General features: G+C 42.8%; 1 protein-coding gene across 1 annotated transcript in view; it reads right to left on the bottom strand.

Annotated features, from left to right (window-relative positions):
- Positions 1-13365, bottom strand: part of CDKL1 (cyclin dependent kinase like 1) — a 61129-nt gene that overhangs the window by 5824 nt on the left and 41940 nt on the right. The window contains exons 4-7 of the mRNA XM_082647114.1: positions 7854-7926; positions 5387-5477; positions 4599-4799; positions 1656-1738 (exon numbers count right to left, since the gene is read on the bottom strand). Of these exons, the coding sequence (XP_082503240.1) occupies positions 1656-1738; positions 4599-4799; positions 5387-5477; positions 7854-7926 (448 nt within the window). The remainder of the gene's footprint in view (positions 1-1655; positions 1739-4598; positions 4800-5386; positions 5478-7853; positions 7927-13365) is intronic.

Below are 13365 nucleotides of genomic sequence, written 5' to 3'. Positions count from 1 at the left end.
TTTGCCTGATTTTCCAGAGGTTGTCATATTATTTTATATTTATACATGTAAATGTGTATATTTATTAAATATTTATTAATTTTATGTCAAATTATATATACTGTTTTGTAACTTTCTTTTTCATTTAGCAATATGTTGCGGACATTTTTTTAGGTGATTACATACGAATCTATTTTTATTAGCTATGTGGTACTTCTATTGTAAGGACATACCATAACTTATTTAATTAATTCCCCACTGATGGAACACTAAAGGAAATGATTTCTATTAAAGAATGTCATGAGAAATGCAAATCGAAACTACAATTAGTTATCACCTCACACCGGTTAGATTGGGCATCATCAGAAAATCTACAAACAATAAATGCTGGAGAGGATGTGGAGAAAAGGGAACCCTCTTGCACTGTTGGTGGGAATGTAAACTGATAGAGCCACTATGGAGAACGGTATGAAGGTTCCTTAAAAAACTAAAAATAGAATTACCCTATGACACAGCAATCCCACTTCTGGGCATATACCCTGAGACGACACAATTCAAAACGACACATGCACCCCAATGTTCATTGCAGCTCAATTTACAATAGCCAGGTCACTGAAGCAACCTAAATGTCCATCAACAGATGACAGGATAAAGAAGATGTGGTATATATATATATGATGGAATATTATTCAGCCATAAACAGGAATGAAACTGGGTCATTTGTAGAGATGTGGATGGACCTAGAGACTGTCATACAGAGTGAAGTAAGTCAGAAAGAGAAAAACAAATATCGTATATTAACGCATATATGTGGAATCTAGAAAAATGGTACAGGTGAACCGATTTGCAAGGTAGAAACAGAGACAGAGATGTAGAGAACAAACGTATGGACACCAAGGGGGAAAAGGGGTGGTGGTGGGATGAACTGGGAGACTGGGATTGACACATATACACTAATATGTATAAAATGAGAACCTGCTGTATAGCACAGGGAACTCCACTTTGCTGTACAGTAGACACTAACACAACATTGTAAACCAACTATACCCCAATTAAAAAAAAGAATGTCATATCTTTATGCTTTTGTCTAATAGTTTCATTGGAATAAATTCTTGAAAGTGGGTTAGGATATGCATGTTTTAAATTTTCTTCAATTTTTGAAAAATGTGTTTTCCACACATTGGCCATAGGGGACAGGTATGAGAGTAAGGCTGGCCAAGCAAGTTCATCACCGTTTTCCCCCAGTCTGGGAGTGAAAGCGCAGTAGAGTAGGGGGTTTGGACAACGCTGGATTTTCCCTGGATGAGTCATTGTCTAAAAGTTAATTGGCTCTGAGCTTCATAGCTTCCACTGCTGAAAATGATGAAGGACAGGTGAGGCTGGGGCAGGTAGCTCTGCATTCCTGTCCAAGATGCTGGCTAAGCTCTATCAGCAATCTGTAACTTAGCACTGAAGGCCATGATCTTGCTAGTCAATTTGTCCCAGTTTTCTTTTTTACTCTTAGACTGATCTTCCATTGCCAAGTGGACCATGGGGCTCAGGCTGGTGCATAACTACCAAAACCTAGTTAGCCTGCAACTCCTCATGTACATTCATCGAGTGAGAATGATCCCCCTTAAACACCCTGGTAACCTTAGCTCTGACATGCAGAGCTCTTTCCAAAGTGGGTCACTCACCATATCTTCAGGGTCTGGAATTTTTACCCCACTGAAGTACTGATTTGTGCTAAATACTTGATGGTGCCTAGGAATGAGGTCTCCTTTGGACAAGAAGAAAGAGAAAGGTAAAATTAGATAGGTTGTATATATTACAAAATACTGAGTATAGCTCCCTGAAATTAACATGATATTATAAATCAACTATACATCAATAAAAATTTAAAAAAAAACCAAAAAAAACCCACAAAAAATAAATAAATAGAAAATAAAGTCTTTTTCATCCTCTCAAAGAAAATTAGATCAGTTAGCAAGCACTGCTCTATGGTTTCCTTCCACTGGTGCTATGTTGGTCAGTGCCTATACCTACAAAGGCTGCAATTTGCTTCTCCAATCAGAGGGAGAGGCACTGAGGGAACTTTCAACAAACTGTGCCGAGACCCACAGTGGGTGGAGTACTGTGTTAGGCACAGAGAAGGCATGAACGGAAACTAAAGGCTGCAACGTTCTTGCCCCTCAAAGGCTCACAAAATGTTTGAGGAGTCCAAACCAAACAACTCAGAAGCGTGTGCGTGCACACACACATACACACACTAACAAATAATGGCTTTTTTTAAATAGCGGAAGTATGCTGGAGAGGGTGTGGAGAAAAGGGAACCCTCTTGCACTGTTGGTGGGAATGTAAATTGATACAGCCACTATGGAGAACAGTATGGAGGCTCCTTAAAAAACTAAAACTAGAACTACCATACGACCCAGCAATCCCACTACTGGGCGTATACCCTGAGAAAACTATAATTCAAAAAGATACACGCACCCCAATGTGCACTGCAGCACTATTTACGATAGCCAGTACATGGAAGCAACCTAAATGCCCATCAACAGGCGAATGGATAAAGAAGATGTGGTACATGTATACAATGGAAGATTATTCAGCCATAAAAAGGAAGGAAATTGGGTCATTTGTATAGACATGGATGGACCTAGAGACTGTAATACAGAGTGAAAGAAAGAGAAAAACAAATATCGTATATTAATGCATATTTGTGGAACCTAGAAAAATGGTACAGATGAACCATTTGCAGAGCAGAAATAGAGACACAGATGTAACAAACGTATGGACACCAAGGGGAGGAAGCGGCGGGGGGTGGTGGTGGTGGTGGTATGAATTGGGAGATTGGGATTGACATGTATACACCAATATGTATAAAACAGATAAGTAATAAGAACCTGCTGCATAAAAAATAAATTAAATTAAATTTTAAAAATTAGCAAAAGTGCAACAACCACAAATCAAAATCATATTCACTGAATACTGATGGGTCGAGATAAAAGTATATTGGCCTAGCGCTTAGAACAGTGCCTGACACGTAGCAAGCACTCAATAAATATCTGAGAAAGGAAGGGTTAGGGTTTGGAAAGGAGCACAGAAAGGGAAGGAGGGAGGGAGGAAACAAAGCATGAAAAATCTAGCTAGAAGGAATATGTTTCCAAATTGGAACCACCTTTACTTGTTTTACCAAATAGCAATCACTTGGAAATCCCACTTTATGTACTGTCTAGAAGCACTAAAGATGTGAAGTAATAAAACAAAAGGAGCATTTCCATATTCGGGGGGATTATGTGAGGCTCACCTGCCCACATTTCAGCCAAATAAGCTAAAATCGCCCTCATGTAAAATTCCAGGGATATGACATCTGAAGAGGAATTTTGTTCAGAGAACAGATGGAGATGCTCAGAAGGGCACCCCTGGCACACCCAGGCCCACTTCCCAGAGCAGAGTGAACAGTGAAAGCCTGCCAGCCAGGGCCCCGGAAACGCTGCTATTGGACTGGGCTGGAGTTCCAACCTCAGGGTATCAAGTTGGCTAAATTTACCAGTTTGTCTCGGAACTTTACCTTTCACTCAAATCCAAAAACTGCTGTCCTTGCCCATTTTGGACGAGCCGAAAAAAAATGCTCTCTAATGCCTTGTCCCAGGTCTCAGTGAGCTTCCTTTCCTCATGAGCACATTGTCTGTACCTTAATAACCTTCTTCCACCGGAGAGCTGGGGGGTAGGACATGGACATAGTGCCCAAAAATCACTGGGAAAACACAGTGCCCCTGGCAGGGCTCCAAGGTGACTTACATGTCACTCAGCAAAAGCTACCAGCAAATACTTACTGCCTACTGTGTGCAGATGTTGGTGGAGGATAAATAGAAATAAAAGACAGGATCTCAGCCTCAGGCAGCTTACAGCACCTTTGGAATGATGCAAGCACAAGACACAAGTACAAGACAAGACATGGCAACAGCAGATGCTACATGAGTTTCAAGGGAAAAAAGTTTGCTTCAAACTGGGAGTCATAGCTCAACTCCCTGACTTCTGAAGGGATCAATGACTGCTCACAGATCTGTTCATCTGTCCCTTCCTTCCCCCTCTTCTCCTCCCCGCTATTCCCCAAGAGTAGAAACAAAGGAAAGGACTTTGGGGGTGGGAAAGTAAAACAAGAAGGGTGACATAAGAAGAACCAGGCTTTCTTCCCGACACTTAGAAGGTTGAGCATCTTCTAAATAGCATCTGAATAATCCGAACTAGCCTGACAGGCTGGAGTCAAGGACATCCAGAGAATGAATTACCACATCATAATAAATGAAGCGAAACACAACAGCATTCTGTAGACTGCTAGGCTCTTATAGAAATGTATGTTTTTATTGTTGCTATCATCATTCTTCGGAGTTTAACTTGATCCAAACTATGTTGAAGAGAGAATCTTGTGTCTTTTTGGACAATTAGAACATACTCAAAATCGCTGATTCTTTTTCTTAAAACAAACCTGGACCGTTAATGGAGCCATTTCATTGAGACTTTCCCTCTTTGTGACTGTAAAGGGCATTAGATGAGACTAGGAACTTGGCTCTGCCCAGCACTGACACGGGTAAAACTATCCAGTTTCCAAAAGGCGGGACAGAAACACCACTTACCCAAGGTTTTCCTAATCAGATAGAGCTGATCCACATCTGATTTTCCGGGCCACAGAGGCACTCCTGACAGCAGCTCAGCAAAGACACAGCCAATTGCCCAAACGTCTACTGGGGGGCCGTACTGCATGTCCCCCACCAACAGCTCTGGGGAGCGGTACCACCTGGTGGCCACATAGTCTGTGTAGTAGTCACTCGGTCCAGCTGGCCAGTGATGGGACATGGAAAACAGAGAGAGCAGTGCAAGCGAGGAATCAAAACCAGGAGGGGGAAGACCTGAGAAATCAAGCTTGTGTTCCATCTGTGGCTTTCCTAAATCAGTGGTTCACAATACTGGGTGCACATTAAAATCACTTGGAATACAGTATTTTAAAAATTACTGATGTTTGGGTACCCCCCCAGCCCAATTAAACCAGAATCCCTGGAGGGGTATCAGTATAGTTTTTATAGTTAGAGTTTATAGTTTCCCAGATGATTCTAATCTACAGCCGAGGTTGAAAACCACTCTTCTAAAACAGTAGTTCTAAAATGTACTATTTTAGCAAAACATGGTAGAAACCAGGAGGCTAACATACTTTTTAATAAGCACTTTACTGTGGTAAAATTTACAGATAGCATACATTTTAAACCAGTGTATATCGACATGTTTTCAATTAATTGCAGACGTGTAATTTATAGCAAGCTTATGCCCTAAATATACAGGAACCAGCTTTCTATAACATTTAGATTCTTTATCATATTAAAAATCTTTCCAGCTTTGACACTTAACTAAAGAAAACTTCAATACTCACTCAAAAGCCGAGCGAATCCAAAGTCGCAAAGCTTAATCACAGAATGTTTTGTGACGAGGATGTTTTCTGGCTTTACGTCTCTGTGTATGCACTAATCACAAACACCAAACCAAAGCAGATTAGAAAGGAGCAACTACAATACATGGACTAAATAAAACATATGAATATTTAGCAAATATTTGAGAAATCGTTTGAACCTCTCACTGGCCTTTTGGAAAACAGACTACAGAACAGCAGCCTAAAATAAACCTAGTACCATACCCATCACAGCCTGAGTCAGCCCAGATTCCTGAAGGGTCCCTAAAGACCAACAAGTGTGAAAGGAAAAATGAAAGTAGGGTAGCCAGATAAACAACAAATAATTTTTTAGTATAAGTATGCCCCACGCAATGTTTGGGACATATTTATACTAAAGTGTTATGATTGTTCACCTGAAATTCACATTTAACTGGGTGTCCTGTATTTAATCTGGCTACCTTAGGTGACAGGGAAAATGTTAAAAGGCTCTGGGTGAGGCCTGCAGCATGGCTGCAGGAGCTGCAAGTTGGTGCCTAAGCAGAATTCACAATCTAGTTGTTTAACTGAGAACAGAACACATTCCGCCTGGTAAACAGGACAAGCCCTGGGCCTACTGAGATAAGCTGGGAAAGAGAAGGGCGGGAAGCAGCAGCTTGCCAAGAGACCTCCCTTCCAGCTCTGACATTCGTCCCCACCAGATAAATAAGAGCAGGCAGTGCTCACCCTCTGGGGAGTCGCTAGATGTCAGCTCCGTCCCACACACATCCAGCCTTCTTTCTGTGCCTCCACCCCACGGGATGTAGTCCCCATGCCAGAGTTTAGACACAAATCACCTGTGGTTTCCAGACTACAGCTGACATTGCTTAACAGGGTGATGCTGGAAGAATGTTTAAGAATCTTCACATGATTTTCTTATTAAATAACAATTTTTTGGCAAGGAACAAATCAACAACCTAATTAAAATTACATAAAAACAACCGGGGGGTCATAGTACTGTTCAGGTTCCTAATAACCTTCCCTTCTTCCAAGTGTTTTCCTCTCTGGAGGAGAATGTTGGAGACTTCGTGGCTGATACCCTGGGATGATCTTGACTCTCTAGAATCTGGAGAGATGACAGAGTTTCCTCTTGGGCCTGGCCTAGTTCTCACTCCAAAGGATCTTCGGGGTGAGACCTCACTGTGTTTCCCCATGGGTATTTATTATTCTGGAAAAACTGGGGGGAAATAACTGAATTATTTTATTACAATCTATCTGATTCTCAGCAAATAATGGCTCTGAGATCTCCACTTTTTTTTTAACCACTGGCTTCAAATATTACTATAAATGGGTACACCCCTGAATATCATGATGACAGATGGTCAGAAGTACTCGTAAGCAAGAATGTGCTCCTATTCTGCTCTGGGAATTCTTTACAAGTTTCTACAACCCTCCCCCCCATGCACATGTGGCCAAACAGCTTCAGGGGCTCTCCAGGGAACTGTGGTATGCGGATATATTTGTTCTTAGTGTCTCTGCTTTTCCCCACCAGGGCCTTTCTGCAGTCTCTCTTGCTCCCCCATCCTAAAACCTGCTCTCAGGAAACTGCTAGCCCTCACTCACAGTACCTATAAGGTGTCCACGCTCCCTGCTATGCATGCATTTGGACAAGGACTGTAGCCGTGAGCTAGGTGGAGGAACAGCCGGGAGAAGTGCCGCCTACTCTCATATTTGCTTCTCTGGGAAGGCAGCTTCAGGGGAAAAAAAAAAACATTTAGAACAGCGTGAGGAAGGGGATTCAGCCCCACCAGTGAAATTGGACCCTGGCTGTTGTCAGGATGACATATTGCGGTAAATTGCCCTTGTGGCCAAAATGAAGCTCTGATGTTGGAGTCTGGCTTCTGTGCACAGGGACTGGGCCATGTTGTATTGGAAGGAACAGCAGGGTTCCCAGCATCTGTGAAGTCACACCACCTGGGCAGCGGTCCACTGTGCTTCCCGCCAGCCTCGCTGTGGCTGGGAGTGCTAGAGGTTTCCACTGGCTGCTTTGTTGCAGACTTGGCACCTCTATCTCACCAACGCAGACACTAGTACGTGTGCATGGCACCTGAGACTCCACGTACTGCCCTCAACAAGCATGAGCCACCTGGGGTTCCCCTCCCCAATTTCAGAGTATTTTGAGGGTTCCAGACCAACACGGACTCCAAGTGAATGGGATCCTACCTTATATCTGAGCAGTTCCTAAGCAACGTAAAAATAACTACTTTCTTAAAATCATAAAAATGCATCTTTAAAACCTGAACAAGAAGGACTAGCTAGGTTGGCATTTTTAGCGTCTACTTACCCCAACCAGGCTTACGAAGATTTGGGTAAAAAATTCTATCCACAAAAGTATGATATAAACTTTGTACAAAGGCTCCACCTCAGCTTAAGGGCAGCCTTCTGGTTTTTAGAGGGAGATCATGAGACTTACATTGTGTTTATGGCAAAAATTTACGGCTTGCAATGTCTGCCAAGTTATGCTCTTCACAAGATGTTCTGGTACCCTATTAAAAAAAAAAAAGCAACACAGACACATTCTTTAGTGTTGCCATGGAATTCAGCTCAAAAAAAGAAAAAAGCAAACCAAGACAGGCTTAAGTAGTGGAAAATCCTAGGTCACACATACAGTCATCTAACTCATGCGACAGGCATTCCAGGGGTCCAAAGCGTAGAGAACACATGATCAGAACACTGCTGAATTCCAGGGACAGCAAGGTAACAACAATGTAACATCTACGTCTATAGGGAGGGACCAGGAAGACCCACAGGGATTTCAACGAGTACTTAAGACCACCTACCTCGAACATCTGTGGCACCACTGGGAACCTGCCTGGTGACTTGAGCTCCGTCTCAAGTTACCAGGCAGGTAACAAAAAAGGAGCTTTTTGTTGATGGCAAGTTATTAGTAAATATCAAGCATGAAAAATGCTGTTTATTTTTTCAAGTTGCCCCAACTGATGGCCTTGAAGCAGAACTCATCTTCCACAGGTGGGCACATGGTTTCTTCAGATTCCCTAGGCAGCACTTTTTTTATTATTATTATTATTCATGCTTGCATTGGGTCTTCTTTGGGGCACACGGGCTCCCCTCTAGGCTTCATGGCATGTGGGATCTTCCCGGACCAGGGATTGAACCCGTGACCCCTGCATTGGCAGGCGGACTCCCAACCACTGTGCCACCAGGGAAGCCCCAGCACTTTTTTTTTAAGGTAATGAAGATTTTACTGATGGTAAGGAAGAGGTTTACATTGCACACTAGGCAACAGAAGGTCATAATAAGTAGACGCCCACATAGGCATCTTGGTTCTTTCCTCACACCGTTCCTCTCTGGTAGCTGGCTGCATCCTGTTCACATCTCCCTGCCCTGTCCTCTATTACAGCATCTAAACCTCATGCCACTGCTCCCAGCACTTGCTCCCTGACTCTAAGCTTACATAACCAGGGCAAACAGTGGCCCCAGTAGGTCCTTTGTGTGAATCAGAAAACGGTACCTGCTCTGAGAGCATTTTTTTAAAAATATATTAGGCAATGAGCAAAACGAACTACAGAGAGAGTACATTTATTTTCAAAGACCCCCGCCCACCAGTTAGACTTAACTGTTTTTACAAATCCAACATTAAACAATGTTGTGATCCTCAGCCAGAACTAATATGTACACCAGGGAGGAAGCTCTGGAGTACTTGTGTCAAGGTGACCCAAAAAAGTCACTTCCAGCCTCCGGGAGGGGCTATGAGGCCACTGTTGTCACAAGCCAGATGTTCAGGAAATCCTTTCAAGCAGATAAGGGGAAGCTGGAACAGTGGGACAATGTGGAGGAAATGAAGAGGCCACTTCCATGAAGAAGAGCTGGGACATTCCTGGGCTGAAGTAGCTTTTCTCCAAATTCCCTTCCTTATTCTAGCGACATTAAGGTACAGATGCCAGAAAATCTCACCTGTCTAGAAAGAAGGCCTAGAAAGATACAACTAAGAAGAGGACATTTCAGGGGACATGCTTTCCCCCAGCCTCAATTTTTTACCCAGAAAAAAATAGAATATATGTTGATTATGTAATGAATTAAGTATTAATATAAGGTTATTCAGTACCAGGCAATTTTAGTCTCTAAGAACATTTCCCAAAAGAAATTACGGGGCTTCCCTGGTGGCGCAGTGGTTGAGAGTCCGCCTGCTGATGCGGGGGAGACGGGTTCACGCCCCGGTCCGGGAGGATCCCACATGCCGTGGAGCGGCTGGGCCCGTGAGCCATGGCCGCTGAGCCTGCACATCCGGAGCCTGTGCTCCGCGGCGGGAGGGACCACAGCAGTGAGAGGCCCGCGTGCCGCGGAAAAAAAAAAAAAAAGAAATTACGCAAAAAGAGCATTTAAAAGTAAATTATAATAGCATATCACTAGCGCTCCTCTAACACTAAGCACCTTGTTACACAGTTTTCAAACGTAAAAATTCTGTTCAAGCTACCTAGTGTCGTCTTCGGTCAGCTACTCAGTCCACTTTTTTTTAATATATATATTTTATTATTTATTTATTTAGGCTGAGCCGGTCTCAGCTTCGGCAAGCAGGATCCTCGCTGGGCATGCGTGATCTTTCAGTTGCAGCATGCAGACTTCTTAGTTGCGGCATGCAGACTCTTAGTTGCACATGCATGAGGGATCTAGTTCCCCGACTGGGGATCAAACCCAGACCTACTGCATCGGGAGCACGGAGTCCCACTCACTGGACCACCAGGGAAGCCCCTCACTTCACTTCTTGATTACTCTGTTTCTGCTCTGGAATGCCAGGGCCTCAGATTCTATCTCTAAGACCCCTTTTAGCTGAGGGATGATAGGAACCAGGTTTTTCACTGTTGGTGGAGGGAGTTACAGATATGGAAAGGAAGAAAAATAGAATCTATTCTGTGGCGCCTCACTGGGACTGGATACTCACATATGTACAGAGGGCGCTGTGCTGAAAAGGGTGCTATCTTATACACATGCTCCAGAAAGCTTTTCTGCTTAGGACAACATCTGACGGAGTGGTTAAGGTGATGAGAAGCGGCCCAATTTGGACTATATTTTAAAAATAGAGTCTTCAGGATTTTCTGAGAGATTGGATGTGAGATTCAGAGAGAAATCAAGGAATGACACCAAGTAATTAGCCTAAGTTGCTGGTTTATGGTGGGGCCCTTTACTGTGGAGAATGCTTGGGGAGAATCCGGGGAGGGGAAGGGAGGGTGGATGGGTGAGATGCTTCTCAGCCATGCAAGGGAAGACTCTGGGAAAGGAGTTCTGAATTCAGAAGGAAGGTCCAGAGGGATAAATTTGGGAAGCATAAGCATAATGATGGGATTTACAGGCCTAGGAGTGGATGAAGTCACCTAAGGAATGAATCCAGAAAAAAGAAGAGAAGGTCAAGCCCTGAGGCCCTGCAACATGTAGAGATCAGAAAGAGGAGGGGGACCCAGCAAGAGACTGGGGTTGAACACCAAGTGAACTAAGATGACACTCAAGAGAACACAGTGTCACTGAAGCCAACTGATAAAAGTGCTTCAAAGGACTTCTGGGTTAAGATGGTGGATTAAACACACCCATCTATTTCACTCTCTCCTAAAACCTAACTAGAACGACACTGAAGTTCAATCTAAATATAATAAGACATCATCTCACCCTCAGACAGCTTACAGTATCTTTGGGAAAATAAAAGTACAAGACAAGACATGGTGACAGCAGGTGAGAGCTACAGCTGTCCCTCTGGAGCCCACTGAGCTGTGGTCCAACTTGACAGAGGTACTCCCTCCAGGGAGGGTGGAATGGAATCCATCTTCCACTCGTGGGAAGAGGTGCAGGAGAAGTGCACTCCTGGGTCCTCCACCAGTGTGACCTCACGGCACTCCTCCTGCCTGCTTTGGGGACTTTGTTTCACCCCCAGGAACATAAAAGCTTCCTTTTATGTTACTCCTCCAAGGAGTAAGGGGGTATCATTAGAAATATCTGTGGTCTAGATTTCTGTGTGACTGTACCATCATTTTAGCCAATTGGAGACAGAGATCCTTGGCCACACTAAGTAAGCAAACCCAGAAAGAGGAAGACCGGAGATCCAGGAAGTGGTGAATCAAACTACAGAGAAATTCCAAGAGGGGATTCAAAGGATGACAGCAAAGGGAAGTCCCAGGAGGACAGCTGGTCAGCGGGCTTGGAGAACAGCAAGCCAAACAGATGGAGAATGGGGGTCTAAAGGCAGGATATCACCAAGGGGGCAAAAAAGTGAACTAATGGATTACCTGATTTGATTATCCTGTGGAAAAGTATGCTGAGAGACTATTAAAAAGAGTGGAAAAAGTTAGCAATAGAATACTAAGCAAATTTAAAAAGCAAGGCAAATATAATTTGCAGAAAAAATACAAAAAGAAACCCTAGTATGGTAAAATGCTCAGCTATAAGTAATATTTACAGGCATAATAATGGGAACAGTGAACGCTGAATTAATAAAATTTTAATGTAACTACTTGGGGGGAGAAGGGGAAGCAGAGGAAATAATGGTGTAAGAGAGCTAAATCCTCATCTATCAGAATAGTCTGTAGATAATGTCTAAAAATGTCTAAAAATTAATACATCAAGAAATAGCAGTACATCACTATTTTTATTACATTACATTGCTAGATTTAATTTGCTAAGGTTTTTTACACCTAAGTTCACAAGGGATATTCACCTGTCATTTTCTTTCCTTGAAAAGTCCTCATCTAGTTTTGGTATCAGGTTATAGTGGTCTCACAATATGATTTGGAAAGTACTTCTTCCTGCTATATTTTCTGAAAGAGTTTGTGTAGGATTGCTATTATTTCTACCTTGTATGTTTGAAGGAATTCATTCATCAAATATTTTAATAATAGAAACCAAAGTAGCATGACTATAAGGAAAAAATATATATAAATCCACATCATTGGTGATAAGGTGAATTGGTTCAGTTTGACAAACCCTATGAGCCGATAATCCCATTTTGAGAACTTCTAAAGAAAAAGTGCAAAAGAAGAAAAATCTTCTTTTTGTAGGAAGATTTTGAGAGTAGAATCATTTATCAGACAAGACACTGAAAATGGCCTCAATATTCAACAATGGAGGAACAGTTAGATGGTAATGTAACTAGATGTAATATCTTATAGTTAATAATAGATCTAAAAATTATACTGCAACATATTTAGAAACGCACATGAGGGGTTTCCCTGGCGGTCCAGTGGTTAAGACTCCGTGCTTCCACTGCAGGGGGCGCAGGCTAGATCCTGGGTTTGGGAACTAAGATCCCACATGCCTGCCGAGAGGAGAGGCGGGCAGGAGGGTGGGGCGTGGCGGAGAGAAATGCATATGAGAAAATATTAAGTGAAGAACAGAATTGGGGGGAAAAGTCATTTCATCACAGCAACACAGAGAATGTGCTGCTTCGTCTGGTAGGGCGGCCAGCAGCCTGGCTCCTTTTACAATGGTCTTCAGGTTTTCATATACAGACACTTAGTTTTGTCAGCACACCAAGACAGTATCCATTTCAAAGGGGCAGGCGAACATTACACAAATTTACTAGCCTGATATATAAAGCTAGAATGCTAATTTATTCATCCATCTTTAAATTCTGAGTGCCAGCTTATGTTCTCGTTGTAGGCAATTCCATAGAGAAACTCAAGTTCTAATGAGAATGGTGTTTGGTGAGCAAAGAGTTGGAATGAGAGAAAGTACACAGTTTGACTGGTTATTGCCTTTATGCTGAGACAGTTTAGTTGCACCCATCTCCAAATTAGGAAGCTGTCATCCTTAGATAAAATATGTGTAATCAGTCACATCTAACCAGCCTGGCAGCCTCCTATCCCTTTAAGGATGCTTTGCATATCTCTGCCCTGATGCATAATGTGTTGGTTTCACAAAATAACTCCCAAAAAGCAAACTTCTGTCTCTCCTTCCAAGTTTTGGAACGGATGGACTATGAC

The sequence above is a fragment of the Grampus griseus genome (genome assembly GCF_964374135.1).
Source record: "Grampus griseus genome assembly, chromosome: 2".
Classification (NCBI taxonomy): domain Eukaryota; kingdom Metazoa; phylum Chordata; class Mammalia; order Artiodactyla; family Delphinidae; genus Grampus; species Grampus griseus.
Note: the sequence above shows the minus strand (reverse complement) of the source record. Positions and strands in the feature narration are given on the sequence as shown.